Below are 16,951 nucleotides of genomic sequence, written 5' to 3' on the forward strand. Positions count from 1 at the left end.
TATATTTTATTAACACAGTTACTTATAAAATTACTGATATTTTTTAAAAAGCTGCATAAAACTGAGTATGTTGGGAAATATTATCTAAAAAATTAATAACAGATGGATGGAAATTAGATAGGATTGACCCATAACTGAAGACTTACTATATACAAGACACCCGAGAACAAAAAGAGAAAGTCACCCACTCCTAATATAAAAAACAAAACAGCAAATATTGACAATTCTTACTAGGCTAAGCAGGTAAATTGAATGAGTGATTTCTATTCATAAACTGCAGTCACTGGCTGTAATTTGTTGGTTCTATGGCATGGGTGTCAAACTCACCACGTCACATTGCTGTCATGTGATGTTTCGTGATGTTTTTCCCCTTCAGAGAGCTGGGGTGGGTGTGGCCTGAGTGTGACGTATCCAGCCCGCAGGCCATCAGTTTGACACCCCTGTTCTAGAGTAACTTTATGCAACTTTAGGTGACATAAAAAAGTGCATTTTGAAGTTAAAATCAGAAATTTTATTCTAAGCAAAAACAATAAAACATGGGATTAAATCCCTACCTATTAATGGATTTAATTAATTTTCCAGAATTAGCTGTAAAATGCAATATTGGTCATAGTTTTTCTTCCTCACAAGGTGTTAATGCATCCCATCCTCCCATTAAGCCCACAGCTGTTAAACTTGATTGCGTCATGTGACATTACGTGACATATCACGTTTTTTGCCTTTGCGGAACCAGGGTGGGTGTGGCCTGTCTGTGATGCATCCAGACCATGGGCCAAGAGTTTGACTCCCCTGCATTAAGCAAAAGAACCCACCCCATCATTCAAATGCTGACCCTATGTAAAGAATTGGTGGTACATTATAGTTGACTTTATTGCAATATATCCCAAGTTTGTTCACCAAAATAACAGCAACTGGTAAAATAAGAACAATACTGACATATGCAATATTTCATACCTGTAGTTCTGTGAAAGAAAAGATGATGAAAGAGTTGCTATAGAATTAAAAGAAACTCTCAACTTGCAAAAACAAATCCCTCCCCTGCCAAAAATGGCACCTTGCATAATAAATGCTGAATCCGTGGGCAAGAAAGACAAGTTATACAGTTTAGAAGAAGGGTGGGTATTATTTTTTTTGGTCTCAGTATTTCTAACTACACTTACCTTAATACGGCCATTTAAAAAAAATATATATTCAAGAAAAATAAATTCATTTCATTTTACATTATCATTATCATACCAAAAATGGATTTCAAACAGAAAAAAAAAAAGAAGGAAAAGATATTTCCGGACAGAACACCATAATTATTGGGTGGTCCTCATCTAGACTGTAAGATGCATATTTGGTCCAGGCACCGACTTGAAATACATGTTTGGGTTCAGCACAGACTCCAAACAGTCATGTTCTAGAAAAAAATGTGCTCTGGGATGGGAGACTCTGGGGAAAATGCAACATCATCCATAGCAGCTACAAGGAACAAAGATGCTAAAAAGAATGAGATGGGATGGAGGAGCCAGCCAGGTATGTTGTGCTTGAATTTTAGCAGAGTGGCAAGGCATTGGGCAGATCAAGCAGGTGAGTTGCTGCACAGGTCATGCAGAGGAAAAAGTGGAAATGAGACACAACACCCACACATGACACCACCATCACCCCAGTATTTTTCAAAGGAAACCCAGAACAATTTAAAAGTTCTGGGCTTCAGTTCAGCCAGAGGCCAAGACCCACTTCAAGCAATCCAGCCACAATCTGTATTATGCATAGAACCAAACATAGTATTCAACAAACACAATATATTTGGTAAATACCTAGCTGAGGTACTATTACAGTCACAACTGTATAACATTACAGTTACAACATTAAAAATAAAGGACCCTAACCAACTGAAAGCAAAAGAAACATGTTTTATGAGACTGCATGAAATATCACTGGGACATCTTTTTAACATGGAAGTAACTCCAATCCAAGCCCGAGTACTGAAAATATTTGCTGTATTTTCTGCTCTTCAAAGCTGCAACTCTTACCTGCATGTTGCACATTTGGTCTGTCTTTCAGGAGTACATCGCCAAGGATCTGACGATAAAACAATATGAGATGCATATAGCACATGCTGCCAATTAATACTTCTGGTAATAGGCTGGTTTAAAAAATGGGAAAAAATGCAACATTCATTTCAGGTATAATCTTGTGACATTTGGGCATATCATAATATAAACATTTTTTTCTGACCAGATCTGAATTATTGCTATGGCAATCATTTAGTAATTTTGGCATTAAACATAAAAACAACAAATTCAACTTTTAAAAAGCCCTTTTAATTTATAGATTAAGCAGTTCTATTAATCAAGATCTAACTATAATATAATACTTTTTTCTAAATTACTTTTTGAAAAATATAAGCATTCTGCTCCCAATAAGGTAGGTAACATTAACATTTCTTTCAAGATGTTTAATTTCTTGTGCATGAGAAAAGTTGTCATCAAACCTCATCAGACTAATATTGTTTATTAAAAGAAATTAGATTTCCATATTTTATTTTATTTGACATATTTAGAGACCACTCATCTCCCTCAGAGTGACATATATCATCTAATCTAAGAATTTTGTTCTTGTACATATTTGCTTAAAACTGTAAATATGCAAATCTATTTACTAAGGACACTTTTTATTAAAATATTTTAATTATTCAATTAAATTGATTAATTAAACACTTGCTTTTTCTGTATTATACTAATTTGGCCTAATTTTATCATGGTAGCTTCCTCTATTTTTTCTTCTGGTTCACAATTTGAGATACTTCATTCTTTTTCCATTATTGTTTGATGGCATCATTTATTAGGGCTGTACACACTTTGGAAGAAATTTGGAAGAAGTATTTAATACTTAGTGAAAACATAACCCTTTTCTGTTATTCCTTAAAGGAACATAAATAGCTGATATTGCTTTAAGATATCCCCACTACTAAAAGTTAGTACAACTATTAAAACAACAGCACCATTTTTCAGAGTTAGCAGAAGCTAGGAAAAAACAGGCTACTTTAAGAAACAGAGAGTGATACTACACTCATGAATCACCTTTGAATATTTTAATTGTTTAATTTGCACATTTTAATTGCTTTTGTACATTTAGTAACTTTGAGACAGTTGACATTTGATGACAAAATACATTTAGTATTTTATATGTAATAGAGACAATTACATTCATTGTAGAGCTTTATTTCAAGTTATGAGACTTTCAACATGATCTGAAAAAAATCCCAAAACTGATTTTGAAGGTGTGATATTGTAGGCATAACATAGATATCTATTTGCACAGTAAAAGGTGAGACACAAAATAACTAGTGCTCACTTACTTCAGTATGCCTTTCGATCTTGTGCTAATAGACCTCAGTTTAACTAGAAGTTGTGGCTGCTTCCTCAGTGTTATCATATGTTGAAAAACATTGCTGCTGGCTTTAGTAAAAGAAATAATACATACAGTCAATCATACTGACCAATAAATAGGTTCTTTTCCCTGTTTTCAGCAATTTCTCAACTTAGTAACGTATTTCATTCTGATTTCATTATCTTCAGGCCTGTATTGTTTTTTAAATTATTCTAGTCACCTGTTTCAGCTCCTTTTATGTTTATAGATAGAATACCCTCACAAACATATCATAATGCTATTCTCTTTCAAGAAATAACTTTAAATCATTCTTTTCTTTGTGGTTTTTGCTGCTTGACATAACTTTGTATTTTCATTGACTCTTTACAAGTGATTCTATTTATTTCAATAATAATTTTATTTTTTTATCACCAATATTTCTTGCTGTTAAGCTATGTACAACTGGCAGAGAGTTTTGTACATGCTTACTGTCACATTTAATGTTTCCAAAGATAACAATAAAACAATAGGATTTCTTACTGTGTAAACTGAGACCTTTCATTTGCTTTTTTATTTTGTTATAAAATAAATTATACCTCTCCTTGAAATTGATGGGTCCACTTCTACCCTTTTTTCGTATGGAGTCCCACCATTCAAAAACAGCTCATATGTTCTGCAAAACATTTAAATATTAAATATTAAGTAATACTTCTGTAACTTACATTTCTTCTGAATTAGCGTAGGATTGAAATTACACGGGGGGGAAATGATGGTTTTTTTTCTTGCACTAGGAAGACTTAATGAATTATGTTGGCATATACTTGAATATTCCATAAACACAATTACCCTAACCATAGCAAAGGTTTTTAATTTTTAAAATCTCTTTTATGTATCCATATAATATTCTCTTCCGGATATGCTGTATCACATGCAAAATTAAACAATAACCTCATTGCATCCTTCCCTTGGCAGACCAGAGCTTCCTTGGGACTATGAGAGAAAAAGGAGATTCCTAAAATCTAGGTAGTGCTCTCACTCACAAAAGCTATCTGAACTTGATTTTCAGAAATCTCCCATGCCTCTGTATCCCATTCTCTTCTCTGTTTAGGAAAGGCTCTACTCAAGTGTAATATTTCATTTTTAAAGCCTGTCACAGTCACATTGAACTCAAAAAGGTGGATTTAAGCCACTTTTTCATTTCCAAAGTAATTTTTACACTGACGTTTTTACTCGGCATGCAATACCTGCACAGTTCTCTAAATCATGCCCTGAATCACCAGTTGAATCTTGAAAGGTATCTCTGATGTCATATATACACCCTAGGTGCATTTATGAGTGACATTTAAGGCAAAGCTCTCTTGAACTAAATTTATTTCTGTTTTTTAAATTCTATTCTAGTCTATTTATTTATGTGCTCTTTGAACAGAAATAACTAATCTTATTATCTTCTTTTTTATAAAACATCCATGGATTTAAAAAAAACTAGGTATGAAAATATCAGGTTGGTTGTGACAAAGGAAACGTGTAGCTTTGATTTTATAAATAGGGTATAAAAGAAAGCTCTTCTTTTATTAGCTTCCTAATTCAGGAAAACTTGTGCTAGGTAATCAAGTAACCTCAGTAGTGAATTATCTATTTTTATCTTATTTCATCCTATTTTTTGATAAATATTATAAATTGATTAAGTTTAAAAAGCCTTTTTAATAATTTTTTTAAAAGTCACTATTTAAAATAAATTAAACATTGATACATTTAATGTATAAATGCCAATCTAATAATGATGACTGTGAATTATGTCAGCTAAAAAAATTGCTGTTGTTATATTAGTGCTCCAGACTTGATGGTAAATGGCAATGAAATTGTTTTCTAGTATTCTTGAAGCCTGTTTCTGGATTTGAGAGGAGCCACAAACTGAAATTTGGTTGTTAACTTCACCTTCTCCTAGTCACTTTTCCTCGAGAGTTGGGCGGCATAAAAATGCGACTAATAAATGCGACTAATAAGTTCTTTGTCAAGGGACCACATTGCAAACATTACTTTTAGACTATAAAATGACCATCTCATTTTCCTAGAAAGTATCAATATGGCATACAACAAATATATTTATCTGCATACTGTTCTTTCTCTCAGAGAAGGCCATACCAACTAAATATATAAAAATAAAATAATCCAAAATGTTTCATTGTAATATAGGCTTTTTCATACCAAAATATATAATCAAAATATATAACTTCTATTGTGTGCTACCTGGAAGCAAGATCATAGAACACAGAATTTCCTTTCCCAGTAATGGGAAAATGTAATCTCTGTAGCATAGGAATGTAATTTAGAGATGTCTAAACTGAAGAATGTAATAAAAATTAACAACAATGTTTACAGACTTCAAGGCAGACCTCCATTATTAGAAGAATTGATAGGACAGATTGTTCCTGTATATCAAAAAACATTGCTTAATACAAGGGAAAGTTTTATTTATGACTGCAGCCAATAATATTAAAAATTAGGTATAAAACAATAATACAGGAAACCCTAAAAATAAGGAAATTATGTATTTCCATTGGCATGGTCTCAAACTGTATTATTTTAACATCTTTCCTGCAAGATTAGCAAGCTTAACACCCTTAGAAACTATTAAAGGGCTGCATGCCTATCACATGACATTAAAACCAGACCATGCAACACTTGTTTAGCACAAGCCTTAGAAAGAATGTCTTTTGCTGCAATAGCCAAGCCTAGCTCAGAGATCTCTGGTATGGCAATTTCCCTGGACTGAGTTCATGGAATGCAGAAACCTTCATCATATTTGGGTGGGAAAAGGAAATAATGAAGAAGAATTAGTCAGTTTTGGGGTGTGTAAATGTGTGCTTTAATTATATTGAATGTAAAAGAATACTAGATCAATTTGAGTGAAGCTGGTTTAATGAGGTTTGTCAGAAGAAAACAGGACTGCATTCTGATGTATCAGTCATCTTCATATCTCTTGGCAAAGGAAAATTGTATATATAAAACATCACTGAGTAAGTGACAAAGAGGAGCAAATAGAACTTGGTTAAGAGTTCAGTGGAAAAAGTTAAAGAAGATGATGGAGATGGAGGGAACTGGTCTCAAGCTGCAGAGGGATATGAATAGGGGCAATACTACAAAGATACAGGAGACAGAAAAGGTAAAATTGGGGGGGGGGGGGAGAGAATGGAGGAACATAACACAAAGCACCAAGCTGCCAAGTAGAACTTTTCTGTGGACCTTCAGAACAGAAGTCAGAGACTTCCCATTGCTGATGATTCTAGAACTCTGGGTGAACAGCAGCTGCTATAAGCAGCAATGTCTAAAGAAAATTACTAAGCTCTGCCAGAAATGGATTCCTGTTCTGCAGTGAACAAGAGGAAGTGACAGATGGTAACACAATGGATTGAACCACTTATCTGTTGTCCTGATTTCGTATCAAGACAGAGTGCACTAGAGCTATGCCAACAAAAAATCTGAATGATGTCTTTCTGGACTAGATTATAGATGTTTCAACCAGGAGACACAGTAATAATGGGAAACTTCAACTATCTAGTATAGAGAAGTACGGAAATAGCCTTGAAGAGTATGAGCAGCAATTATAAGGAAACAGGAACTTAGACCAGGAAAACAGGAAAACATGAGAAAAAAACTCAAGATTACCCAACTTTACTTTTTTTTGGTATAAAAGGGGGAAAAGGAGAAATGCTGTCAGGTGTAAGAATCTTTTAATATAACTCATACCAATAGAATTCTATTATTTCTTGTGGCAAATGTTTCCTGATTTGGTCTATCATAAAAGGTTAATGCAGTGGTGGGTTGCTCCCGGTTCGGACTGGTTCTATAGAACTGGTAGTAAAACCGGCGGGAGGCTCCGCCCACTGACCCTGACATTATTAGAAGCGATCTGCGCATGCGCAGAAGCAAGGCGTGCGAGTGAAAAGAGTGCGCGCACATGATCCCATTGTGAACTGGTAGTAAAGGTAGGTAGAACCCACCCCTGGGCTAATGCCTACATATTTGCTGAAAAATCACCTCAACCAAAATTCTTCTGTCATCTTGTTCACTTCATTTCCCAAAAGACTGAAACAGAAATAAGGGAACTAGCTGTCCTAGATCTGTTTTTAATCTACAGGGATCAGCTGGCTAAGAGATAAAAGCACTGGGGGCCGCAGAGGTAGCAGTCTGCAAGACAGCCAAAAGGCAGAAATGGTGTGGGGGACTGATAGGCAGGTAGCAGGAGTTGAAGCACACACTGTCATAAATGTGGATAGACTGTCAAGCACCAAATTTCGATCACATGAACATGGAACAAAGCAACAGCCATTACTCCGGGTCATAATAACTGATCATACCTGCCATTTGTTCAGCACCATTATAATATTGAATGATCACTGAACAAATGGTCATTAAACAAGGATTATCTGTATCTCTAATTGAAAGTTCTGTTTAACTTTTACTAAACCTTTCCCTTATCCTGCCCCTTTTAGTCAGGTTCAAACCTTAGCAAAATCTACCTGCTTTCTTTAACAAGAAATATATAGTGGAAATCTAATTTCAAGTAACAACCCATCCAAAATGAAGTGAGTATACAGTTATCAAGCCTGCCATAATGTCTGTAGCATGATGGCCAGAGTCCTTCAGATCAATATGTACTTTGTACACCCAAGATTTTTGCTGCTCATAAATTGCATTTGTTGCATTGATCTCTTTAAAGGAAAAATGCATACCTGCAAATATTTCAGAGTCTAATAGCAGGAAACAATTGAGGATTTTCTTCATTCTTGGGCAAAAGTCTCCCTGTATATAATATTAGTTAGGAGATTCCAGGACACATAAATAAAGCACAATTCAGTTCCTCCAGCCTATGAGCAATAAACATGTAATTTATACCTGTAACATTTGCAGTTCTGAATACTGGAATTTCTGGGTTAACTGATGCAAAAAAAAAAAAAATCACATCTGGCACAGGACTACAAAAAGGAAATCCAACAACATTTATCAACTAAACTGTCTTCTTATTATGGCTCCACCTTTTTCCACTTGTCATAAAGAAAACTTACTTGGAAGGAATTGGAAATCCACTTGAATCAAAAAGTTTTAGAAATGCCCAGCCACAACTTAATTCTCCTCTCTCACCTGTTGACTAGAAAGGAATGAGAATGAAGTTAGAAGGTAACTTGATTAGGCACAATTCAAGCTTAGATCGGCAGCACTTGCCCTATATTTATTTGCTGATGGCTACAACCACCATCCCATTTAGCAGCCCTTAAAGTGTTCCCAGATTACCCCACTAAAAATAGCAATGTAATTTCCTGATCTTTTTGCCCCCAAAAGATATAAAATATGCCCATCCTGAATATTAGATTCACAATCTCCCTAAATAGAAAGTTTGTAGAAATCAATGACAGGCTTTATTTTCTCTCATCATACATACCAATACCAGCTGGTTATTCAATTCAGTTAACCATGCAAACAAATCATGACTAAAGAGAAAAACTACTCAGGAGACTACTGGCTATTACTGTTAAGAAGGCAATCAAGCCTACATATTCAGACAGACTATTCATTCATCACATTGTGCCACAAAGTGGTTTGTTTGGTTTTTGCATAGTGAGTTTTGTGAAGCAAACCAGTACGGAATGTAGACTGTGATGCTTAAAACAAACCTATTTGTAACCTCACTGCAATCCCAAGTGACTAGTCATTCTAGAAATAACAAAGTATCAGGTAGTTTCACAAAACATTATGAACAATATTTGATATTTCATGACCAACAAGAACAAAGAAGGTAATGAGGGTATCTTGATGGTCATTATCATTGCTTAATTTTTGTTTACGTAGCAGCTAGACCTTTTTTGTATCATTTTTATTTATTCTGTTAAAAGCATTAATGTCTAATATGTTTAACCTCAAGACAAACCACCTAAGAAACAAACTGGTTGACCATTCCATGAAAAAAATGACAAAGAACACATATTAAAACGTATCAGCTCCAAAAGAAGTGGATTTTTAAAAATACTGAAATCTACTCGTTTCATTCGTATGGATTATCATGCCAAACACTTCTCTTGCTAATCCTTTCGCTTCTCCACCCAACACAGTCTGCTAATAGTTTCATATACTGAGTCATCTCCATGGACTTACATTGTGGTAAGTGATTCCAAGTTCAAACAATAGTCCAATGTCTGGAGATGGATTATTGGATCTAATGAAACAATCACCATCAAGAATACATGGTAAAATGCCACTGACCTACAAACAAACAAAACAAAATGATATTTTTTCTTTTAAATATTTTAAAATTTTTGTATAAATCTGTCTTGTAAACATTTCAAGAAGTTAATGATCAAATTAAATCCTGGCTTTACTCATTTTTTGACATATTGTAATGTAGGTATTAGTGCTAATTGCCCAGCTCAGGGATGGGCTTTCGGCAGCCCATCCTCAAATGTCTATTTTGTAGCTCCCCTTCAGAATTGCGCTGCCAATATTAAAGTAAACCTCTCATTTTGGGAGGACTGTTGTTTTTAACAAAATAAGGTTTGAAATATGCAAGCTCTTTAATATATCTGAGTAAAAAAAGGCATGCAGCCGTATGCCAAGAAACGGTAACATATTTTCGCCTGAAAATATTTGACCAAAATGCTTGCAAGGTTATCATCATTACATTCTCTCCAGCTTTTTTGAAGGGACACTCAACCCCTCAGAACAGATTTTTAGAAGGTACAAAGAATATCAAAAGAAAGGAGAAATAACTCAAAACCAGTTCCTCACATCCTCTGTCAGAAGCATCACCTTATAAGAATTCTGGATATAATCTCTCAGAAAAGATGGTCAAGGTCACAGGTTATGTATTGGCTTTGTGAAAACTAAGATATAATGGCAATACAAGGGGAAATTTCTAAAGTCAAAATTCTAAAGTTTTAAAAGTCCTCTTTTGAGCCTCTTAATAAGCATCCCTGCTAATACTAAAATAAGGTCAAATCTCTGTATGGAGGGGCACTTCTGCCACATGAATTATATTTTATTTTAATTTATTTGTGCTTTCATGACCTTATAGGATAACCATAATGCCATTTGAAACAAGTCTTGACTTATATTTAAAACACAACAGCTTGTCAGTCCAACATTTGACCTTGATTGATCATAATAGAACTTGGTTAATGCCGAAACAATTAGACCTTCACAATGATATTCAGTGTAACCTAAGTACAACCAATCTTGTTCAGAGCAGATTTTTGCTTATTTGTTTTGTTTTGTTCTTAGTTTGTCATAAAGAAAGCCAGTTTGTTTTAAGGTATCAGGCTAGAAACTGGAATAGAGTTCTATCCCAGATTTAGGTAAGAAACTTCGGGTAAGAAACTTTGGGTCAGTCATTTTTTCAGGCCTAGGAAGAAGGCAATGGCAAACATTTTCCAAAAATGTTGCCAATAAAACTGCATGGCATTAACTGCACAGTTGCCCACAGTCAAAACTACCGTAATCTGAAGATGCACAAAAACAGTCTCCCAAAGATGGGCCCCATCAAGCTGTCACAGAATCCTAGGATTCCATTGTTAAATAACCCTGTTTAAGTATATAATATTTGGTGAAATATAAATGGTTTTTAAAAAATGTTTAAGACAATAAATCAATAAATAAATGTTTAATGATCTGTTCTACTAAGGGCTGTATTGGAGAACCACATTTCCTTTAAAAAAACATTCATTTGAGAAAGGGGAACTCCCTGAGCTGTTTTTCTTAATCAAACCACCCTCCCTTTGATATTGTGCCTGCTCCTCCTTTCCAGTGGTAAATATGGAATAAGAAGACATTTAACCAAGAAAATATTTCAGTTTCCAGTACTGTGAACTCTGACCTATGTTGTTTATTTTTCAAGAATAAAACATTAGAAAAACCAACCACTGTTATCTCAAATCTTATATAATTATATCTCGGATAGTAAGGTTTGAACAATATAAGCTATGATATAATTAAATGCCATATATTAATCTATATTATAATAGGCTCAGTCATCTTGGATATTGAAATAAAGTTGTGATTTTTTTATGATTTAGCTTTCCATCTTCTGAATCAGAAATAAAACCTAATCAATATTTTTATAAAGATTTGTGAGGGATTATCATCCGAGAGTAATATGAACATTTATAAAATACAGACTACAATACTACATTATTTGCTTATTCCTCTGAGCAGGTAAAATACACCTTATCACATTCATCTATAGTATACTACATACTTACTCTTGGAGAAAAGGTCCATGTTTTGGGGTTTTTTGGTTGCCATGTAACTCTTACAGTATGAATGTTGCTCAAAATCTAGAATAAGATAAAGCAAGGGGAAGAACCACTGAATTAATAGTGCATCTAAAAACAATGAAGTGATAAAATCAAGAGAAGAACTGATGGCAAAGGGATATAGCTGTCCCTTATTTAAAGTTATTAGAAAGATTTAAAGTAGACCAGTTTTGTATTCAAATGATGAACATGTAATTGCTAAAATGTATACACTTTCATTGAAATTTGAAACAGAAGAACAAGTGAAAAAATGTATGATAAACTAGGCTTAAAATTTTAACTGAATGGATCGATAGGAAAGTATGTGATCAAAAGGACTAAAATTTACATTATGTTACAATTTTAAAGAAAACTTTTACAAAATGATGTACCTTGGCATATATCAACAGAGAAACTGTCTACAATTTATAAATTTATATTGGAAATGTGAAAAAGAAAGGACATCATGTTTATGTTTGTGGACGTGTAAAAAAGCCAGAAAATTTTGGATTCATACACTAATTTAAAGGATTTTAAAGATTAATATAGAAATTTAATAAAATAAAATAATAAATAAACTGAAATCAAGGCTTTAATTTGGGATTGATAAACAAACAACTGGAAAAAAGTATGGAACTTTGTTTTTCTATTTGATAAGAGCAGCAAGATTATTGTACACATGAGGATGGAAAAGACTCGGCATTATCCACAATGGAGAAATAGTTGAAGTTAATGGAACTTGCCAAGATGGCTAAATTGACTTCTTTGATCAGAGAAAAGACATCTGTGTTTATTGCTGACTAGAAACCCCTTGCAAACTTTTTGCATAAAACAGAAAAAAAATAATTTATGATTTATAGTTTTGATGATTAGCCAGGACAGATTATAGAAAGAAGAGAGCTATGTTATAATAATAGAGTAAGAAGTAAATTTATAATTGTATTTATAACTGATGTAAAGAAGTTTGGAAACTATTTAGAATATCCTTTTTCTTTATTTTTATTTTTTTTACTTTTTTACACTTTTAGCTTGCTGCTTTATTTCTTTTTCTTACTTTATATAGTTTTTAATCTTCCTTTTTTTAAAATCTGTAATAAAAATAAAAATAATGAAGTGGTAGTAAAGAAGACACTCCAATTATTTTCAGTATTCGTTTAGAGTATCAGCTTTCTCTATCAGTTCAGTGAATTAGAAGTATGGATCCTATTTAACATAATGTGGTGAAAGATCCTTTCAATGATTTTTGTAGTCAGATGAATCACTTGATGGATACTTAACTGTATAAAGAATGTCAAATCAGTCATTCAAAACTCTAATAGAAGGAAAGACTTAAATCTACTCAATGTAACATTCTAACAGCAGCGTGTATGGGGAAAAACTGGTAAACATGTTGAACTTACTTGGTTGCCATCAAAAAGGCAAAGTCGGATATGTCTACTGAGGACCTGTATACTAATGCCAGGAAAAGGAATGCCTTTGCAGTTCCATAAAGTCATAACTAGGGATATCCGAGTCGGCCTTGGCTGAATCTGAAACAGATAAAATAGAACCAAACATTTAAAATAATTGGAAAAATAGAAGTGTTGACTAATTGTATTATTGTGTTTAAAAGATGTACATATAATCTTATAGAATATTCTTATAGAGCCACTCCTTGCTTACCAATTCTATTGGCTCTAATTGTAAATATAATAGTAATTTTATTAATGCAGTTAGCACTTAGGGAACTGGAGCTCAGGAAGAAATTGCTTGTTTAAAGAATCTGGTTGCCCATCTGGTTGCCACTTCTAAAAGACTGAACCACTTTTTCCTTTTGAAAAAAGACAGATGCAAAATTGGAATTAAGCGGGGCAGCCTTCTCCCCTCTCTCTCTTCTTCTTGTTGCCAATCATCATCTTATCATCCTTTCCAACCAGCAGACTATTTCTTTGACTGCTTCCTTCCTTCCTTCCTTCCTTCCTTCCTTCCTTCCTTCATTCATTCATTCATTCATTCATTCATTCAATTTCTATAACTGCCCACCTCAGTAAATGACTCTGGGCAGTTTACAATTCATAGTTTACATACCAAAGAATCCATTTTGTTATTTTTTCATTCACTTCAAGTATTCTTAGTCTTCCTGACTCCATCCTTGGATTCAAATTATTTTTTGATATTTTGTTACATGCCCTTTTTTATTTTTTTAAACTCATTCTCTGTGTTTATCAGAAAGCTCTTTATGCAAGCAGATTGGTTCATTGGCTATCTCCCATGTTTCTTTCTATCTGATATTGTTTGTATTTGGGCCTTCATTATCTCATTTCAACACTTCCTGAACTGGTTTCCCCTTCAGGATTTTCATGCATGGAACCCTTCATATTTATTCTCTTACTGGAAATTAGCTTTCCTGAATTCTAGAATGCTAATCTGACTACCTTCAGTTCTCCCTGTCTGCAGTATGATTAATCATAAGATCACATGGTCACTTTCTCCCAAGTTCCTATAACTTCCACTTCCTCAAGCTTTTCATTCACATTAATAAGTATTAAATCCAATATAACTAATCCCTTAGTTTCTTTTTCCACCCTTTGTATGTCATTTCAAGTCACTTGAAAGAATCTTGAATTTCCTATTTGCCAGAGAGTTGGATTTCCAATTGATGTTAAGTAATTGAAACACATTACCACAGTTGTATGTTTCATAGATGTATTACGGCCATCTGATCTGTGATGATTTCATCTATATCTTTGGCTAATTGGGTGATCTATAGTACACATTTACAACAGTGTCAATGTTTCTTTTTCCTTAATATTCACCCAGACATTTATGGCAGGGTATTCATTCTTGGAATCACAAATTTCCCTACAGATTATTTTTATTTATGCCATCACCTGTCCCCCTTTTCTTGGGTCTGATTTTTTTAAACAAATTATATCCTTCCGATACTACATTCAAATTATGAGTTCCATTCCACCAGGTTTCCAAAACATCAATAACATCATATTTCCCTGCTTGTACTAGAACTCCCTCTTTGTTTTCACTCCCTTTATATTCATGTAAAAGCATCTTGAATCCTTTAGTACTGTCTTACAATTTTATTATATACCTCATGACATTCTTCCCAGGCTTTTGCACCGTTACTCCCAATTTCTTCATCATCTGTTATCCTGAAGACACTAGCCTTTATGTGCCTTTTTTAAGAACAAGTACTTACACTGCCTTTTTCAGGGCTCCATACCAGATCTTGGAAAAAAAGATTGGAAGGTGTAAGCACAGGTTGAAGGAATGAAGATGCCTGAAACTGATTTCCTACAAAAAAATAGATTTACACATTTAAATTTCCCGTCACCTTTTATGCTTACTGGATACATAGTCTTTGATAGTTAAAATTTTCAAATCTGAAGTTATGCTTTTTTTAATTTATGAACTAAATAAACATGGCTTGAATCACAGATAATAGTTTTTTTATCAATGAAGCTGAGGTCTAGAACCAAATTACTCAATTACTTAACACATTTAGGTAAATGACATATTTTCAAATGTTTTTGTTTCATTCATAGTTTATATTGTAAAATATACACTTTAAAAAACCTTATTTTAATAGGAAGGTAGCATTTAAAATTCTTTAATACAGTTTCTATCATTATTGTTCTCCAAAATCTAAAAGAAAATACGGTAATAAATCAATTCAAATAGCATTAAAATCAACAATCTGTGATGCCATTTTGTAATGTCACCGTATTATACAATATTTAATGTTGCCCTTAGAAGCATCATATCTGATTTAGATTTAATGGAATAATTTTGTAGAAAATCTACCTTCATCCAAGAGCTGTGCAAGTGTTGAAGGTCGAAATCCAGCAGGCACTGCTCCCATAGTTGTCAGGGCATCTAAGGTATTATTCTGTTCATTTAGACAGAGATATTTTATTGATTAAGAAAAGCCCATCTGAGTCAGTAGAAAAGGAAAGTTAGCAAAAAAGAACTGTATTTTTTGGACTATAAGACACTCCAAAGTATAAGATGCACCTAGCTTTTGGGGAGGAAAACAAGGGGAAAAAATCTGCCTCTGCCTCCCAGCAATTTACCTCCTTGCAGCAAACAGCCTGGTCAGCTTCATCACAGCCTGATTTAGCACAAGCAGCTGATTGGCGGTTGAATCGGCCTCCCGGAATACCGCCTATCAGCTGTTCCAGGTTGCGGGGATCACCACCACCCATCGCTGCTGCCGCCTATCACTGCCTCCACACGCCTCATTTTTGGCCTCCACACGTCCCATTTTCGGCCTCCGCATGTCCTGTTTTTGGCCTGTTCCAGGTGGTGGGGATCGCTGCCACTGCCTATCCCCACCTCCTGGAATGAGGTGTTTGTTATCCTCTTCTCATTCCCTTTCCCAGGTAATTAAGGAAGTTGTCCCATTTCATTTTTTTAAACATTTAATGAAATATCTGCTGCTGAAAGTTCAGCAATACTGTTCCAAAGTCATGTTAGAAATTAAGGTGGCAATTGACTCTGAGTAAATGAAGAAAAGATTGTGCTATGAATATTTATTCCAGTGTAAATATTTTCAGCTTGCTCACTGAGCATTCAACAGTAGGAATAAAACCAGATATTTGCTCTTCAATCAAAATCTTTTGACAAAACAAAGGTGATGCTTCAAATCATTACTGATATATAAATGTAACTCTGCAAAATGCAAACTTACCTCTGTGAGTGCCTTTTTGACAGCACTCCAGTGAGAGTCTGTTCTGCAGACAGTACAAACATAAGAAAAAAGTACAATCATATGTTTATGGGAAATATATAGACAAGCAAATTAGCATTCAAATCAGTCTGCTTTATGGGCCCAATTCAAAAGGCTCAATATGGTATCAAAGCCTTAACAGCTTGGACTCAGAGCCCTTGAAGGAGGACCTAATCATATACAGGTTTATTCCACTCATTTAGATCTTCAGTAAGACTCTTTATGTAAGTCCCACCATGAATACATTTAAAATCAAGAACTAATTCTTTTTTTAATGGTAGGTCCCATATTATAGGCAACTTTAGGAATAAGATTGAAGCTATGTTTTTGGATGGTTTTGTTTAGTTTCTTACACATTGCATATAAAATTACTTACAAACTGAGTAAGTTGTCATAATATACCAACTGATGATGCTGTATGTCTGCATTAAAGTTTGCAGTCTACCTTTTCAGGATATCGACTCCACCTGCTGTTTCATCTGCCACCTCAATGTCCTCATCTGTTTCCTCTTCACTTGGCTCTTCTTCTTCCTTGTCTTTTGCCTGTCACAAGAAGTACGCTGATCAGCCAAACTGCATCCTTATTTTT

General features: G+C 34.1%; 1 protein-coding gene across 1 annotated transcript in view; it reads right to left on the minus strand.

Annotated features, from left to right (window-relative positions):
- The window catches only part of NPHP1 (nephrocystin 1), a 29,940-nt gene that overhangs the window by 4,098 nt on the left and 8,891 nt on the right, over nucleotides 1–16,951 (minus strand). The window contains exons 7-17 of the mRNA XM_070948000.1: nucleotides 16,808–16,905; nucleotides 16,324–16,366; nucleotides 15,438–15,522; nucleotides 14,833–14,927; nucleotides 13,040–13,168; nucleotides 11,607–11,681; nucleotides 9,508–9,615; nucleotides 8,424–8,506; nucleotides 3,954–4,030; nucleotides 3,347–3,446; nucleotides 2,019–2,131 (exon numbers count right to left, since the gene is read on the minus strand). Coding sequence (XP_070804101.1) covers nucleotides 2,019–2,131; nucleotides 3,347–3,446; nucleotides 3,954–4,030; nucleotides 8,424–8,506; nucleotides 9,508–9,615; nucleotides 11,607–11,681; nucleotides 13,040–13,168; nucleotides 14,833–14,927; nucleotides 15,438–15,522; nucleotides 16,324–16,366; nucleotides 16,808–16,905 — 1,006 coding nt within the window. The remainder of the gene's footprint in view (nucleotides 1–2,018; nucleotides 2,132–3,346; nucleotides 3,447–3,953; nucleotides 4,031–8,423; nucleotides 8,507–9,507; nucleotides 9,616–11,606; nucleotides 11,682–13,039; nucleotides 13,169–14,832; nucleotides 14,928–15,437; nucleotides 15,523–16,323; nucleotides 16,367–16,807; nucleotides 16,906–16,951) is intronic.

Source organism: Pituophis catenifer, unplaced genomic scaffold (genome assembly GCF_029215685.1).
Source record: "Pituophis catenifer annectens isolate HBS135680 unplaced genomic scaffold, rPitCat1.0.hap2 SCAF_1, whole genome shotgun sequence".
Taxonomy (NCBI): Eukaryota; Metazoa; Chordata; class Lepidosauria; order Squamata; family Colubridae; genus Pituophis; species Pituophis catenifer.